The following is a 17,908-nucleotide window of genomic DNA, read 5'->3' on the forward strand; positions in this document are numbered from 1 at the left end:
CTCAGGCATGCAAGGCAAGCGCTCTACCACTGAGCCACCTTTCCAGCCCCTCATTTCATTAATTTTATTTTTTGGAAGTACAGTTGGAACTCAGAGCCTCATGCTTGCTAGGCAAGAAATCTACTTGAGTCACTTATTCAGCCTCCTCTTCCTCCTCCTCCTCCTCCTCCTCCTCTTCCTCCTCCTCCTCTTCTACCTTTTTGTGCCAGTACTGGGGCCTGAACTCAGGGCCTGGGCACTGTCCCTGAGCTTTTTGTGCTCTAGGCTAGTGCTCTACCACTTAAGCTATAGCTCTACTTCTGACTTTTTAGTGTTTAATTGAAGATAAGAGTCTCACTGACTTTCCTGTCGCAGCTGGCTTCAAACCATGATCGTCAGATCTCAGCTTCCTGAGTAGCTAGGATTACAGGTGTGAGCCATTGGAACCTGGCTCTATTCTTTTTTGTGTGTGTATGTGATGTACTGTGGCTTGAACTCAGTGCCTTACACTTTCTCTGCTTGCTCAGCTGATACTCTACCACTTGAGCTCCAGCTCCAGCCCAGCATTTTGTTGGTTAATCAGAGATAGAGTCTCACAGACTTTTCTGCCTGGGCTGGCTTTGAATCTCAATCCTCTAGGTCTGTCTCCAGATTAGCTAGTGAGCCAATGGTTCCTGGCGTGTGTGTGTGTGTGTGTGTGTGTGTGTGTGTGTGTGTGTGTGTGTGTGTGTGTGTGTGTGTATGTGTGTGTGTGTGTGTGTGTTGATCCTGGTCTTGAACACAGAGCCTGGTTGTTGTCCCTGAGCTTTTTTGCTCTAGGCTAGCACTCTATTGCTTGAGCCACATCTCCACCTTCAGTTTTTTTGGTGATCAGTTGGAGATAAGAGCCTTATAGATGTTGTTTTACTTGGGCTAGTTTTGAATTGTGATCCTCAGATCTCAGCCTCCTGAGTAGTTACGATTACAGGTGTGAACCTTTGGTGCTTGGCTGACAGACAAGAATCTGTTTCATTGCCCAAGCAGGGTAATTATTATTGCTGTTAACTTCATTTTTTTTTTTTTTGCCTTCATGCACTCTAGTTTTGGGGCCTATATTTTATTTTCCTGAGTTGTTGAAAAAAAAGCTGACAACACTAAATGTTTAGGGCATAGAGTGTAGTGCTTTAATAAACGTATGCTGTGTGAAATGACTCCACAATCAAGCTAACATACCATCATTAGTATTGGCATATCAACACCCTGCCCAGGCAGCAGGGACATCTGCCTTAATCCCTGTGCCTCAGATTTCTGTCTTTTGAGAAATGCTGGACTCCTGGCATAGCAGGGACACTAATAAATTATTATGGACAGTTGCTGGTATTCCTGGCTGTTACTTTCCTTCCCTAGGTACTGGTGATGGATTTGGCCTCTGAATTGAGCCTAGCATTGACATGCTCCACCTCCTGTATGTTGATGAGGGAAGGTGATTGGGCTATGACAGAGAAGCTAGGTAGATAAGGTTTACTTTTCAAATCTGTGAAATGAGAATATGTACTGGTTCATTGTGCCAGGATGTGTGGCATTAGAAATGTCCATGTGAGTGTCTAAGTGTTCAAAAAGCTCCAATGGGTGCTGACCATAGGGGTGTTCCGTGAGAAGTTTCACAGAGCTCTGAACTTGTGATTGTGCATTTTTCTATATGAATTCTAAAATAAAAGCCTATCAGATGTAGTCATCTTTCCCTCATCTTCAAGTACACAGCAATGGTGGGGGAGGGGCTGTGTATTAGGGTCTCAGCACAGGATCCCTGGTGGAGGGGATGCAGAAGGAGAGTAAAGGAAAGAGTCTTTAGCTGGAGGATGAAGTTCTTCCTGTTACTGGAGCCTCGGCCCCACCCAGAGTACCTTTCTTCAATGTTTTTCTGCCCTCTGGTGGCTGGCGGGGATTCTGGAGGAGCCACTCCTAAGTGACCCTTTACCACTCTTCGATCCACTTCTGCCAGGGTGAGTGGGCCTGGAGTCCAGAGGGCTCAGGACTGAACTAGGGTTGGGAGAGGGTCGGGTCTCAAGTAGGCGTGGAAGGGCTGCAGGTGGAAGCTATTGGGCTAGGCAGCCCGTGGAGGTGGTTGGGGCTGGGAGGAGCTGCAGGTGGGTATGGAATGCAGGAGCTGCAGGTGGAGATGGTTAGATCTCCCACTTAAGCCTGGGGCTGGGGAATGGGCTGGCAGAGATGCTATTTAAGCAGGTATGTGTGGGGGTTAAGCCTGCCATTAGACTCCCCTATTACATGGAGGATTTGTTCTCTTTCTTGCTGAGAGGCAGTGGTGCCATGGGGCACATGGGAGGCCTCTGGGTGCTGGGTTTGTTCTTCTTGAGTGGTAAGCTGGCTGCCGTCTCCAGAGCACTGGAGAGAGGCCAGGAGCCTCATTATATGGGCCTTCACTGAGCTTACTAGCTCAGCATGGGACTCTGTAGGGGTGGGGGAAGGGGTTGTTAGAGGGGAGCTCCTAGAGGCTGGGGGCAGAGGGCCTGCCCAGCAGCAGACAACAGTTCGATTCCTACTCTAAACCTGCTTGTTTTGGGGGTAGGGACCCCTATTCTAGCCTGGTTAGGAGAAGGGGTCATCCAGGCTAGGCTCATTTTCCAGAACTCTGGCTGAGAAAGGGAGTTGAGGAGTTGGGTCTGAGGCTACCCAGAACTGCCAACAGCATGAGGACCCAAGGGCTTTCCTGCCTTTGTTCTTCCTCCCGCCCTATCTCATGCATGCAATGCATGCCTTTTGGAACCAAGGGTTATTCCTTGGAAGAGACCTCCTGTTGTTTCTAAGCTGTCTAAACCTTGTCACAAGGTGGAGCTGGTCAGGGCGGCCAGGCAGTTCCCCAGGTCTTGCGCTGGAGACCTCTGGCTGAAGAGGTGGATACCCTTGGGCGCCCCACATTCTGTTGTGCTGTCTCCTAAGTGGGATCATGAGGTATTTGTGTTTGTATCTGTGTTTCTGGGCTAGGTTTGATCCTAGGAGCACCCTCGGCTTCCCCATGTCTAGGAGCCTGCAGTACCAGTGTCCCAGAAGGCCTCATCCCTGCGGGAAGCCAGGCAGCCGTGGACCAGGATATCCCTGCGATTAACCAAGGTGAGTGCACTCAAACTCTTCTGGAAGGGGTAGGACATTATCCATGTGATGGGAACGCCCCATGGGACACTGGGCATGCAGGAAAGCCTGAAAGGCACCAGCTTCCTCAGGGACCTGTAAGTGGGTGGGTGTTCCACTTGCAGAGGCTTAAATCTATTTTTCTGTATTCTTTCTGGTGGCCGTGTTATTTTTATGTGAAAGAAAGTACAGATCTTTCAAAAAGATGGCCTGATAAAAGTATAGGTCATTGGGCTCTTTGAGGCTGGGTGCTAGGTTAAATCTTCATAGATGGTTGAGAATATGTCAGCCACCCCATAAGGGGAAATCTGCAGGTGTGGTCAGGCTGGGCTACAAAGAAGCTTGTGATTGAGGGATCTCAGCTGAGAATGAGGACATACAGACAGGCCGCCGCTGGTGGAAATGGAAAGGAGGCTTGAATTTCTGTGTGGGAGCACCACAGGTGGAGGGGTTGATGGAGCAGCGATGACCTGGCCTTGTGGTGGGTTCTAAGTAGATGCAGTGTCTGCCCTCCTTCTGTGAGCCAGCTAGGAGCGCCAGCACTGCCAAACTGTGAGCTGGGCACCAGTCCCTACTCTGGTTACCTGCGTATTCTGGAGGTAGCCAGAAGCAATGTATGTTTCCTGCATCGATTTTTTAGATATAAAGGAGAAAAAAAACCAGCCTCAACACCTTTCTCTCTGAGCCCAATGGTAGTCATAAACACTGCCCATGCTCTACCCAATGTGCTTTTGTGGAGAAACCCCCATCAGTCCCAGCTGTGTGAATGATGGCTGCCAATACCGCACAGCTGTGCCAATTACAGAGCTTAACCTTTGGCCAAAGGAACCAGTGTTGGCTAGTGGTACCTGGTAGCGCTCCCTCCTCTATGGCAATGGCTCAGAAGGGGCAGGAGAGATGATCTGTGGTACTTGTGGTCCGGAGCTCTCGTGAGATCAGGTGTAACCTCTGTTCCTCCAGGGCTTCCCTTCCTGCCTATCTGCTTCTCCAGAAACCACTCTCCCCATGCCTAGGCTCCCTAGCTGGAGAGAGATGAGAAATAGGTGGGGCAAATATGAGGTCCTGGAGTCAAGCTCCAGTATTGCAGAAAGAGATGGAGGGGAGAAAGGGAAGATGGGAAAATGGGTCCTCATAGTGTGAGTTGAGAGTTGATATCTGTCCCTTGTTACCTCAAGGGTTCCAAATGTAACAGATGTATAGGGGTCATACATCTGTATATGACAGGATTATTTGATGAGGTAGGAAAGAAAGGCTCAGGGCATATTTTAGGAACAGGAAAGAGTTGGGCTGGAGTAGGGGCAGAGGAGACCCCTGAAAGAAGAGGCTGCATTCTGACAGTAGAGGGCCTGGAACTGGGACTGGATATGGGAGCCATGGGCTGTGTTTTAAGCAGGGAAAGGGTATGATCAGGCTGAGAATCTGGGACGCTCAGGGGGCTGGGGGTGGGGAGTGGGGCAGGAGGCTGCCATGGAGCCTCAGTGCTCGGGAAAGTGCTAGCTCTGAAGTCAAAGGAGACCCAGGCCCAGGAGTTGCTGTCCCTATAGTCTGTGTTCTGGGGGATTCAGGCCACTAAGACAGCCTTCCTTCTCTCCCAGGGCTTATCCCAGAGGAAACCCCAGATGCTAGCTTCTTGATGGAGGGGGATATCATCCGGCCGGTGAGTATTCTGAGTCCTCTGAGCCCCCCCCTCCATGTCATATATGTTTGACATGAGGGACCTGTCTTTGCTTCTCATGGCTGAATAGACACTTTGTTTTTGGTCACATCAAGGTGAATGTTCTATTAGGAATAATCAGTAGGAATGTTAATGGAGGTGACAGCCAAGTCGCAACGCTGTCATCCCCATGGGGCCACCTGTATTAGGAGGTTTGGGCCCTCATAGTACTCCCACTTGGTACCCTACCCAGGGGAGGTGCTCAGGAAGCACTGGGGTGAAGATGTGAGTCCAGGCTAGCAGAGTTAGGGTGAAGGCAAAGGGCCTGCATTACATCAGCACTCTGAGTAAACCAGAACAGCTGTGAATGGAGAGGATGTCTTTGGGTGAGGGGCAAATCAGAAAGTAGGAGGCTGGGGGCTGGGAAGGTGGCTCAGTGGAAGAGCGCTTGCCTTGCATGCCTGAGGCCCTGGGTTTGATTCCTCAGCACCACATAAGCAAAAAAAAAGCCAGAAGTGGCGCTGTGGCTCAAGTGGTAGAGTGCTAGCCTTGAGCTGAAGAGCTGAGGGACAGTGCCCAGGCCCAGAGTTCAGGCCCCATGACTGGACCCTCCCCCCCAAAAAAAGTAGGAGGCTGGTGTGGACTTGGCTAGCCAAGAAGGAACACATTGCTTAGGAGAGCAGAATCATATGTCAGCCAACTGATGGCGATAGAAGGCTCCAGAACAGGAGAGTACCCAGCGGAAAGAAGACTATCTTGATTGATTATTGCCGTTCCCACACCCATGGCTGCACTGGAGAGCTGGGGGCAGGGTTAGGTCACTGTTGTAGGTTATTCAGTGAAGCGAAGTATGGGTGTTGGGAGATGGGGTGGAGCATTGGGTGAGGTGGTCACGTGATGCCTCACAGAGCACAGTAAGTCAAACCTTTGATGGCTGTTGAAGCAGGTCCTGCTGGGAATTGTGAAGCCTATATCCCAGAATTCCATTTGGTGGAAGGATGGAAAAAGGAGCCACTGGGGCATCTATGTGACCAGGACCCCATCCCATCCCATCCCATCCTCTTTCTACCTTCAGTGGAGCTCTGGGGTGGCACTATTTTGCCTAGGTGCTGGCGTGGGGGCTGCTGGTTAGAACTGAGTTCTCTTCTGAACCAGGCACCCTGGGCTGCTGAGACCTGGCAAACCTGTTGTCCTTACCTGCTTGATATAATATATATATTTAAGTTTTGTGCCATCCTCTGCCAAACCAAAGGATGGTGCCTTGGGCCTTATAATTTCACATGGCTTACCTACCAAAGCCCCATGCTTCTGTTTCCCTTCTAGTGATCTCCTTATACCCTCATGTCCTGCCTCTCACATCTTCAGGGTTGCAGTAGCCTGAGGTGTGACACCCAGGGGGGTATGAAGCTTGAGGACCCTGTGTCCCTTGAGATCTCTGAGTTGCATTCTCTCCTCAGAACCCCTTCCGACTGTTATCAGTGACCAACAACAAGTGGCCCAAGAGTGCTGGTGGCATCGTGGAGGTCCCCTTCCTGCTCTCCAGCAAGTATGGTGAGTGACTCCCTTACTGTGGGGGCCCTTCTTCCTTAGGCAGTAGGGCCCTGCCTGGAGTTAATCTTTACCCTTTTCCTTGTAGTGTCATAGCCCCTCTCTTACCCAAAGGGGCAGCCCCTCCTCTCCAAAGAGGTCTGTCCCCAGGGCCTCCTGAACCCAGAACATTGAAATCTTGGAACAGCTGATGGGGACTGTCCTGTTCCCTCCAGGCCACATGGTTACCCAGCTAGGGTCTGTCTGCAGCTCAGCCTTCTTCCTCAATGTCACCTATTTTGAGGGGGTGAGCTTGAAGCCCTGATCCCAGACTTCAGAGAGCCATAGCAGCTTTGCGGTCTTGGCAGGGGGTCAGCTAGGGTGTCTTCTTCAGATGAGCCCAGCCGCCAGGCCATCCTGCAGGCCTTTGCAGAGTTTGAACATTCCACGTGCATCCGGTTTGTTGCCTACCAGGGCCAAAAAGACTTCATTTCTATCATCCCTATGTCAGGGTGAGTGCTCCTGGGTGTGTGTGTGTGTGTGTGTGTGTGTGTGTGTGTGTGTGTGTGGTGTGTGTGTACATTCTGCCTCTGTGTATGTGTATATGGGTCTCAACATTCAGCCTGTAATAAATGCTGATGTGGTTTAAACTTATTTCTGGGTTTGCCCCCGAGCTGGACCTGCAGACTGAAGGTGGGGAAGGGATGAGTTTTGAGCTCCACCTTCATCTCTAATCCTGGGAGGCTTTGTGGTGGGAGTTGGTGAGCAGATCTTTCATCTTGGTTCTGTAGTGCATGCATCACCTAATTATAGGAAAGTCATCTAACTTGTAAGACTTACTGCCCTCTCTTTGAGATGGGGGAGTGGCTTGAGGTTATCTAGGGCTCATGGGGAAGGTCCACTCACGTAACTACTGCGTCCATTCTCCATGTTATTATTGGGTTTCTCCTCTTCCTGGCAGCCCAGGTTTCATTATACTTACCTCACAGAAAGACGCTCAGGGCATTCACAAGGCTTGTGGGGGAAAAGGCCACCTGGGGTATGTAATAGGAGTACCCCTTCTGGTGCTCATGTGTCCTAGGACATGGGGGAGGGAAAGGCCTGCTCTCTTCCTGTCCCCTTGTTTGATTGACACACTGTGTTCTTGCAGGTGCTTCTCTGGTATAGGGCGCAGTGGAGGGATGCAGGTGGTGTCCCTGGCACCAGCCTGTCTCCAGAAGGGCCATGGCATTGTCCTTCATGAGCTCATGCATGTGCTGGGCTTCTGGCATGAGCATACACGGGCTGACCGAGACCGCTACATCCGGGTCAACTGGAATGAGATCCTCCCGGGTAAGCTTGCTGGTGCCCAGGATGGGCTGGGCTTGAGGGCCCTGGGAGAGGGGAGAGGGCAGCAGGCTTAGGGCAAGGAGCTTTCTGCCTCCTTTGGATAAAATTATCCATCTTTCCAAGGGAAAAGTGTGGTTTCTCATTCCTGGCACCTGGCTCTGGCTCTGGCTGTTGGCTCTAAACTTGGCCTTCATCTGTGTTCTTTTATTGTGCCCGAGTGAGGGTGTCACCATTTGTTTTGTGTCTAACTTCTTACTGGCACTGTTAGTCACTTGAGCATGGAATTGGCAGTGGCCTATGGCTTTTCTCACCTACTGTTCAACTAGCCATCCCCTGTGTATATAGATCACCCTCTAGGGTAGGGGTGCATGTCACTTGAAGGTAGTGAGCAAGAAGGAAGCCCAGGAGGTAATGAATTGTATGTGCCAGGCGTAGCAAACAAAGGCAAGATGCAGGAGTATGTGAGATCGGCATCCATTGGCACAAGGCTCAGGAAACTAAGGAGGCTCCAGCCGTGGCAAAGCTAAGACTCTGCTCAGATGCATGTGAATGGTGTCTGTGTGCTGGAGATCCCAGGGATGTGGGATCCCTGCTTTCAGGGGCTCAAAGGCCTGATTTCAGATGGAAGAAGTGTTCAGAGGTTGGTGGGGAGGAGTAAGGGGCTTCCTGTGTGCAGACAGTTCCTGGAATTTGGGGGTCAGGGGCTTTCCTACTGCTGTGGTTCTGGCTGAGTAAGAAAGTTGGGAAGGTGTCTTGAGGTCAACAGAGCAGTTGGCAAGGAATGCTCGGTCACAGGATGCCTTTGGGTGGAGGGGTCTGGTATAGAGGGATGGATTGAGTTGGATTATGTTAGGGAGGACTGTATAAGGGCTGGTGCAGTCTCTGTGCCCTGCAATGAGATCATGTCATTCCAGGCACTCCTGGAGTACTTGGAAAACTTGAGATTTGAAAGAGGAGAGTTAGGAAAATTTGAGATTTGAAAGAGCAGAGTTAGGACGAATGTTCTGATGATTATGTAAAGTAAAAACTAATGAACAGAACCCCAAGTTTCTTTTAGTTCTGTAAAACAGTGTAGGAATTCTCAAAAATTATTCCTGACATAGTTTCAATATTTGGGAGGCTGAAGCAGGAGGATCATAAGTTTGAGTCCAGCCTAGGCTACATAGTGAGATCTTGTTTACACACACACAGCCATCATGAGATACTCTATTAAAATGAATGGTTCATGGTTAAGGTCAGGCTCTGGGAAAGTTTATAAATGTGGATACTTATATCCATGAAAATAGAACAAACAAATTAAGCATGCCACTTTAAGGTAAGGGGAAAAAAGCTGGAGGAATTAATAAAGGTAAAAGCAGAAATTAATGAGTTAGTAAGCAGCATTAATTAACTCGAGGCATTCTAGCAACAGAACAGGCTAAGCCACCACCTACTCCAGGCTGAGGAATGTAGCTCAAGGCAGAACACTTAATATGCATAGGGTGCTAGGCCCCCAAAAACCAAACCCCAAACTCAGCTACTGCAAAGGAGAAAACATGGTTTTTCTTAGTAATACAGAAAAATGAGAACATATTTGCATTTAATTATCATGAACAGAACAAACTCTGCTAAGATGTAAAAATGAATCCCAGTAATTAACAGTTGTGGGGGTTGAGAGATGGGAAGTCAGCAATAAGGATGGAGCAGGAGACTTAATTATTATATGTGTATGTATGTATGTATATGTAGACACACATTGTGTACACATACATGCTGGATATTGAACCTAGAGCCTTTTATAAGTGAGATACTTGATTTTTGAGCCAGAAAAATGTTGCTTATTAAATATTTAATAAAGGAGTTTTTGTGGGGGAGGAAGGTTCTGTATGTAGCCTAGGCTGGCCTCCAATTTGTCAGCCTCTTGCCTCAGCTTTCTGAGTACTGTGATCACAGGTGTATACTACCACACCCTATGATAATAAAAGTTTTTAAAGCAAGTTGGATGTCAGTGGCTCACATTTGTAATCCTATATACTCCTGAGGATACCAGTTCAAAATTAGCCCAGGCCCCAAAAATGCTTGAGTCCTTTTTTTTCCAATGAGTCTGGCAAAAAAACATTTGGGCTGGAGGCATGGCTCAAGTGGTAGTGCACTAACTGAGCAAATGCAAGATTCTGAGTTCAAACCCAACAACAACAAAGAAAAGGATTTTAAAGGGAAGAATGCTGCATATTCCAGGGCAGATTTTTTTTGGCAGGTAGTGAAATAGAAAGGAACTGAAATGCTGATCTACTTTGTGGTAAGATGGCTGCTGATGACTTTGGGGAGGGAGATGTTGAGAATAGGCTGGCTGGATCTGGGAGACTAAGAACAAAGATGCAGACAATAGCTCCCTTTCAGAAGCTTATAGTGAAGGGCGGGAGAGAACCTGCCCCTCCTGGGCCCAGAGGATCCAGAGAGTTGTTCTCTGGCCAACTAGGATGACTAGGTTGGTGGGCTCCAGATATAGCCTGCAGTAGGAAGATCAAGAGGTACTTGCTGCTGGGGTGCGAGCATCATGATTCCAGAACTCAATACCTGGATGCTACCCCTTAGGCTTTTCATTTTATTTGTTAATTATTATTTCCTTAATTGTACAGAGGATTTTTAAAAATAACTTTTTATTGAGATGAGGCGATTACATAAATTTCACCTATTTCACAGTATTGTGGAATAGTGATACTTGGTCACAAACACATTTTAACTGTCATAAGGCAAATTGTCTATAAAGTTTGTGAGTTCTATGAGCTTTGACAATACAACTATTTCTTCCAAGTCAGATGATATGTACATTTCTTTCCTTTTGCTTAGTGTCAGCTGTTCCTCTTTCCCTCTCATTCCCTCCCTCCCATTGCTGCCTTTCAGTTGCTTAATTCATTTTCTCAATGTCCAGTGCAGCCGATGAGCCTGTACAGAATGGTTTTGACTCAACATGTCAGGTTGTGAGACAATGCATTTTGATCAATGTCGCCCCTTTCATCATTCTCCCCATCTTTCAACCCCAGCCATTCCTTCAATTGGCCTGGTTCCATTTTCACATATATAGACATTGAATATTGAATCTGCATTTGCCCACCCTTCCTCCATTCATCTGCCCCTCCTCTCCTTGACCTCACTACCTCACACTACAAATTTCAACTTCCTGATATTCATTTTGTTTTTTTTTTTTTCACTAAGGCTGGTGCTCTACCATTTGAGCCACAGCACCACTTTCAGCTCTTTGGTTGTTAATTGGAGGTAGTTTTACAGACTTTCCTCCCTCGATGGCTTTGAATTTCAATCTTCAGATTTCTGCCTGTTGGGTTGCTAGGATTATTGGCATGAGCCACTAGCTGCCGGATGGCTAGCACACTTTTAAGACTGTTCACTGGGTATAGACTCATAGACACTGTAGTTTTAGCATATTAGGCCCACATACGGTGGATCTGAGCAGGAAGGAGAGGAGAGACTTGGTTGGTGGGAGGTGATGGCTAAGACATCATTGCTTTACACTCCACCTGGCTTGGGTTTGCCTCTCTCCCAGGGGAGAGCAGGGTGGTGCAGGCATGCAGGAGTTAGGAACCAGAAAGAACACACTTGGCTGTGGGTTCAGATTCCTTGGTGTGGGTGGGTAACTAATTCCCAGAAAGTTATCTTTTATCCCTTGCCTCCCCACATTTCTCTCTCTCTCCCTCCCCCCTCTCTCTGGTGTTTTAAGGCTTTGAAATCAATTTCATCAAGTCTCAGAGCAGCAACATGCTGGCCCCTTACGACTACTCATCAGTGATGCACTATGGGAGGTAAGCATTCTTCTCCCTCCCTTCCCCTGCACCACTCTCCCAGTCCCTGCTGTGGTCTTGATGTAGGCCCCATCCTGGGTTCCAGGTTGGCCTTCAGCTGGCGCAGACAGCCCACCATCATACCGCTCTGGGCCCCCAGTGCCCATATTGGCCAGAGATGGAACCTGAGTGCCTCGGATATCAGCAGGGTCCGCAAGCTTTATGACTGCAGCCCAAGAGGTCCTGACTCCTTTGCGAACGGTGAGTGATGGGGAGGTGATGTGAAGTGGAGAAAGCGCCATGTTGATGTGGGGTGAAGAGGGTGAGGTGGTGGGAGATGAGTTTGCAGAGGGGAGGTGGGCAAGATCACTGTGGCTCACCACATACCATCATCAGAAACAGATGGAATGAAGTTAACAGCCACTTGATTACTTAGCAAATAAACAGAGGCCACTTTTTCTTTTTCCTTTTCTTTTTTTTTTGGGGGGGGGGGTCTGGTCGTGGGGCCTGAACTCTGGGCCTGGGCGCTGTCCCTCAGCTCTTCAGCTCAAAGCTAGCACTCTACCACTTGAGCCACAGCACCACTTCCGGCTTTTTTCTTTTTGCTTACGTGGTGCTGAGGAATGGAACCCAGGGCCTCATGCATGCAAGCCAGGCACTCTACCACTGAGCCACCTTCCCAGCCCAGAGGCCACTTTTTCTTAACCTAGATAATGGACATCTATCCAAACTTAAGAGCAGAAGTAATTTTTAATGGCAAACTACAAAAACTAAGACCAAGTTTTCTCATTCTCTCATCTACCCAACACTGTAGGGGAAGTCTTAGCTTTGCAGGATGACAAAAAGAAAGAATTGGAAAAGAAGCAAACCAGTCACTAACAAGGGGTGATTGTATTGCAAGTAGAAAAACCCTATATACAACTATTAGAGCAAAGACAAATTTAAAAAGAAATGTAACCAATGTATTAGACTCAATTATATTTACCTTTGGAAAATATAATTTAAAACACCTTTATAATACTGGTAATAGGTCTCAAGGAATAAAGGTGGCAAGAAGCTGTCTAAGACTTCTACAGGGGAACTGGAGGTGTGACTCAAGTGGTAGAGTACCAGACTTGAGTAGAAAAGCCAAATAAGAGCATAAGGCCCTCAGTTCAGTCCCAGTATCCCCATGCCTCCCCATCTCTCTTTCAACCTCTCTCCCTCCCCTTCCTCCTCTCCCCCATCTTCCCCCCCCCATCTTTTCCCTCCCCCTCCTCCCAGGGAAAAGCACCTAAATGGAAGGTGCTTCCCATTGTGCCAAAGGGCAATGTGAAATATTCATTAAAAAAAATACTGAAGCTGGGCGCTGTGGCTCACGCCTGTAATCCTAGCTACTCAGGAGGCTGAGATCTGAGGATCACCGTTCAAAGCCAGCCCGGGCAAGGAAAGTCCATGAGACTCTTATCTCCACTAAACCACTAGAAAACTGGAAGTGGCACTGTGGCTCAAGCGGTAGAGTGCTTGTCTTGAGCTGAAGAGTGCAAGGACAGCGCCCAAGCCCAGAGTTAAAGCCCCAAGACAACCAAAAAAAAAAAAAAATACCGAAAGCTGGGCATAGTGGCTCATGCCTGTGATCCTAGCTACTCAGGAAGTTGGTATCAGGAAGATCATGATTAGAGGCCACCCTGAGCAGAAAGTTCATGAAACTCCATCTCAGCTAATAAAAAGCTGGATGTGGTAGTACATTGTCATCTCAGCTGTCTAGGAAACACAGATTAAAAAGGGTAACAGGCCAGACTGGCCAGGACATAAATGTTAGGCCCTATTTGAAAAATAACTAGAATAAAATTAGTTGAAGCCGTGGCTCAAGGGTAGAGTGCTTGCTTAGCAAGCACAAGGTATTGAATTCAAACCCCAGTACCCCCTCAAAAGTGTTAAATTTATAAATAGATATGTATCATAGTCATGGAAAGGAGGATAAAATAAAAGGAAGATAAGATATGTATCATAGTCATGGAAAGGAGGATAATATAAAAGGAAGATAAAAACTCATCTCTCAAATATTATCTATAGGCAATAAATTTCGACTCAAAATCCCAATAAGTTTTGGTGCAGATAGTGATTCTAAAATTTGCATGAAAAGATGAGTTACCTATAATAGCCAAGTCAGTCTTGAAGAAAAGTAGAGTGTCTTGGCCTAGCAATACAGTCATTGTTTATAAGATAATCTGTATAACACACCTGCGGATATACAGATATATACGTACAAGGTGTGTTCATACAAAAGAGACAATTGTCTGTGGGAACTGAATGGCAAGTCCAGAAGTGGATCCCATAGAGAGTTTGATGATCACCAGGGAAAAGGTAAATTAGTTACTGGGTGATTCTGAGACTAGTAGGTAACTACTTAAAATTCTTAATTGTGCAGAATAAATCCATGCATATAAGACTTGTATGTAAATGATAAACTTTTAAAAGAAAACATTCAACAAGATTTTTTTGTCAGCCACAGGGCTTGAACTCAGGGCCTGGGAGTTGTCTCTGAGCTCTTTTGCTTAAGGCTAGTGCTCTTACCACGTTGGGTTATAGGGCCACTTCTGGTTTTCTAGTGGTTAATTGGAAGTAAGAGTCTCATGGACTTTCCTGCTAAGGCTTGCTTCAAACTGTGATCCTCAGATCTCTGCCTCAGGAGTAGCAAGGATTACAGGTGTGAGCCACCAGTGCCTGGCTTTTGACAAGATATTTTTATAACCTCAGGACAGGGAAAGTTCTCTTAAATAAGGCATAAATAATCCTATCCCTAAAACTGGGATTCACAAATCCAGCTACATTTATCATAAAACTAATTATCAAAGATAATATGAATAAAGTAGAAACACACATTATAAACCTAGAAAACGTTTCCAATATATCATCAGTTGCACACAGTATACATAAAAATTAATAAGACAAAAGAAAAATTACCAAATAGAAAAATGGGTAAGATACTTAACAGATATATTGGGAGAAATCAAACATGAAACAATGACACCCTCAGCCTGTTAGGTGTGGTGGTATACAACTGTAAGCCCAGCATTTGGGATAAGGATGCAGGGGGACCAAGAGTTCAAGACCACTCTGGGAGACTATCTTAAAAACAAAAACAAAATGACCCAAAGACTCATTAGTGATTTAGGAAATGCAAAAGAAGCCAGGTGCTGGTGGCTCACAACTAATCCTAGCCACTCAGGAGGCTGAGATCTGAGAGGAGGATTACTGTTCAAAGCCAGTGTAGGCAGGAGAGTCCATGAGACTCTTACCACCAACAAACTACTCAGAAAAAGCCAGCTTTTTCTGGGGCTCAAGTGGTAGAGCACTAGCCTTGAGCACAAAGAGTCTCAGACAGCGCTTTGGCCCCGAGTTCAAGCCCCAGGACCAGAAATCTAAAATCCCAATAACACCAAAGCAATGGGTAATGTCTGCCCTACGAATAGGAATAAACAATTTGACATCTTGTGAGGGTGAAATGTATGCTCATAACCCAGATCTTATTTGTAGGTCATTTTGCATGTGAGTGCCCTCCATCCCCCTTAGCCCCAGTTAATCACTAATCTACTTTCTGTCTCTGGATTTACCTAGTCTGGACAATTCATGTAAATGGAATTACGTGGCCTTTTGCATCTACCTTATTTCCCTTAGGCTGATGTTTTGAGTCATCCACGTTGTAGCACTTCCCAACATCTTATTTCTTATTGGCCAACTGACATCTACCAGGCCACATTGCAATTGCAATGAGGACTCCAACCGAGTGTCCTGGCTTGGGCCTGACTTGCAGTACCCCATTAAAAGAGTGGTAGGGAATCGGTTTGGTCGTGAAGAAGAGCTTACCAGATGGAAGCAGTGTCCCGCATCCTCCAGTGCCCCCTAGACAGAACAGGCCAAGCCCCCAAACCAAGTGTCTTTGGAGATGCCCAGGCCTAAAGCTGTAGAAAGTTCTCTGGCGTGGAGCCACATATAGTCAAACAGAAAACCAGAGAACCTGTCGAGATTACTCACCAGAATAGAGAAGTGGTGTGGTGTGGATGGGGAGGCCAGCAATGTTATTGGTGAAAAGTCTCGCGTGGCATCTCAAGGCAGTTTGGTTTGCAAAAAAGGGGTGGTCAGGAAATTCTGCCATTCCTGACTCAAAAACCCCCTCCCTGGACACGGCACCATATGGAAGGTAAATTAAATACGGTTTTCAGCTACTATCTACTAGGATGGACATTTGTGTGCTAGGCTCTATTTTTTCTTTTTGGCATACTGAGAATTGCTAGGCCCTATTGCAACTTCAAACTCAGCTGCTATTTTCCAAAGTAGCCACACCATGTTTCATTTCTTATCTTTGCAAATGCTTACAACTGATCTTTTTCATAATAGCCATCCTAATGGGTATAGTTATTTAATTGGAATTTTGATTTGCTTCTAGGGCTCCATGTACCCAGTGTTGGTAGGAACCCCAATTCAGCCTCCAGACCATATCTACAAAGACTCCTGGAGGCACTACGGGTGGAATCTGGGAACCCTGACCTTGGTGGCTTCGGGGCTGGAGGCCAGCATGTTGCTGAAGGGTCTGTAGAGAGCTCACGTGAGTGGGAGCTCCCTGCCCCAAGGAAGTTCGATGTGGATCAGCGTTGGCAACAGCACCTCAGCCCCTAGTTTTCTCAAGATCAGAAACGGGCTAGCCTAGACTGCTCCAGAGACATACTTAAGTGCCCATTGTACCCCAGCTCCACTTCCAGAAGTAGCAGATGAGCCAGCACCTATCCAGACTGCTTTGGTGAACCCAGCTCTGCCAGCATGCTGTTTACCTGGCAGTCACTTCAGGGCCTGAGCATGTGGCTTCTGTCCCCAGGTGGGGAGGGCATGTCTGCTCAGAGGTGCTAGGTCATCTAACTCTTGGCCCCTCTGGACAGCAGCCCTGCCTTCTAGCTCCACCCTGGTCACTCTGAGGCACAGTTGTCTCCTGTCTCTTCCCCAGCATGCCCCTCCAGGTTCCCGCTGGCTGGTCACAGGCCTGGTCTCTGCTCTTGACCTTTTTTTCAACCCTGAAAGATGCAGCGAATGGGAGTGACATCCTTCAAGGCCAAGATTCTTGTGGGGGTGGAAGGTGAGGAAGACTCAGGTTCCAGCCCTGGTGGCCCTGAGAGCTCTCCATTGGCTGACACTCAGGCCCCGCCCCCCTCCCATGGATTAATGGTGCTGCTTCTACTTGTGCCTTGGGAACAAGCCTCAGGGAAAACTCTGGCTGGAAACCTAAAGCAGTGTCCCATTCCTTGATGTCGTGCCACTAAGGATGTTGTCTTTAGTGGGTCGGGTCTCCAGCCCTGCACTCCAGGGAGTGCTGCGAGTCCATTTTGCACCTTTGTAGAGTAAGACATCTTGGACTTAGAGCTACTACCAGCCTGAGACCAGGAAGAGGTGGAGCCCTCAGGTCTGCATGAGGGAGCCTGAAGTCCGGGATAGACATGAAGCTCAGTTCTATTCCAGACCACTGCTTCCTCAAGCCTTCCTCTAAGGGGTTTGGCCTGAGGAAATCCTGGAGAAGATAGGTTGGGGGTCCCCCTACTTATCTTCCTTCAGTCAAGCCCCATTCTTTCCTGGCCTTCACCATGAGGTTTGTTCCAGGAGCAAAGAGAATGTGGGCATCAGTGATAAGTGGTCTGGGCCAGAAGCCTCTCAGTCCCCATTCTGGAGGTCAGAAGGTCAACCCTGCTTGCATTGTGGGGGTGGAGTGGAGAAAGGGTCAGTTCTGTCCCTGGGGTGGGGGAAGCCTCCACGGTGTGGGGTGAAGTCAGAAATAAAGTGAGGTGCTTGCTGCATTTCTGTGCTGTTGCTCACATCCCTATACACCGTATGTGAGAGCCTTTCAGCCGCTGACTGGCAGATAGAGGGTCCCCAGAGGCACATATCCACTTTCCAGAGAAAGATCCAGACTTCAGGAAGCACGTGGTATGTTCAGTGTGGCTCAGGAAGGAGCAACCCTGCAGGAGCAACCCTGCAGGACTGAGGTCCAGAGTCCTGAAGGGCCAGGAGGGCTTGGCCTTTGCCAGGCTCTAGAGGGCATGTCCCTCTAAGGACCTGACATATCCTTGGAACTCTGTAGCCTCTGCCCTCAGTCTTGCTTGGATTTCAGATTGGAGTCTAGAACTTTCTGAGGCTACATAGGGCACTAGACTCAGGGAGGGATCATGAGGTAGGGGGCAGGGAACACGGCCCTTCTCTCCCTGGACATGGAGGGGGATGGGATCAGGCTGTGATATAGAGTGAGTAGGGGCTCTGGCCCATTGGAGATCCTAGGCACAGGCACTTGGTCAATGTAGGGTCGAGGCAGCATATGTCACACCTCGAATTGTTAGAGAAATGTCTGTCTTGCAACCTATGGGCTGGCCTAGTGGGTCTGACGAGATAATGCTCTGTGTCCTGGATGCCCCAACTCCACCGTATGCTTTCACAAGCTCCTGGTCAGAGGCCACGCTTAGAATATGTGTTCTACAAATCTGGGTTCTTCAGAAGA

General features: G+C 47.9%; 1 protein-coding gene across 1 annotated transcript; it reads left to right on the forward strand.

The window, feature by feature from the left end:
- Positions 1-2,286: 2,286 nt before the first annotated feature.
- Astl (astacin like metalloendopeptidase) lies at positions 2,287-17,154 on the forward strand. The gene is made up of 9 exons (XM_070013289.1): positions 2,287-2,335; positions 2,962-3,087; positions 4,701-4,762; positions 6,217-6,310; positions 6,681-6,798; positions 7,437-7,618; positions 11,331-11,412; positions 11,498-11,652; positions 15,821-17,154. Exons 1-9 carry the CDS (start codon positions 2,287-2,289, stop codon positions 16,048-16,050), a joined length of 1,098 nt encoding a protein of 365 aa, XP_069869390.1. The 3' UTR covers positions 16,051-17,154.
- Positions 17,155-17,908: the final 754 nt, after the last annotated feature.

The sequence above is a fragment of the Dipodomys merriami genome, unplaced genomic scaffold (assembly GCF_024711535.1).
Source record: "Dipodomys merriami isolate MVZ:Mamm:240054 unplaced genomic scaffold, mDipMer1.0.p SCAF_90, whole genome shotgun sequence".
Taxonomy (NCBI): domain Eukaryota; kingdom Metazoa; phylum Chordata; class Mammalia; order Rodentia; family Heteromyidae; genus Dipodomys; species Dipodomys merriami.

What these genes read in the sequence shown, in the direction of transcription:
- Astl (XM_070013289.1), top strand. Translation starts at nt 2,287, where the DNA reads ATGGGGCACATGGGAGGCCTCTGGGTGCTGGGTTTGTTCTTCTTGAGT. An exon ending in TCTATCATCCCTATGTCAGG is followed by an intron (nt 6,799 to 7,436) that starts GTGAGTGCTCCT and finishes GTGTTCTTGCAG; the next exon opens with GTGCTTCTCTGGTATAGGGC. An exon ending in TCCTGACTCCTTTGCGAACG is followed by an intron (nt 11,653 to 15,820) that starts GTGAGTGATGGG and finishes ATTTGCTTCTAG; the next exon opens with GGCTCCATGTACCCAGTGTT.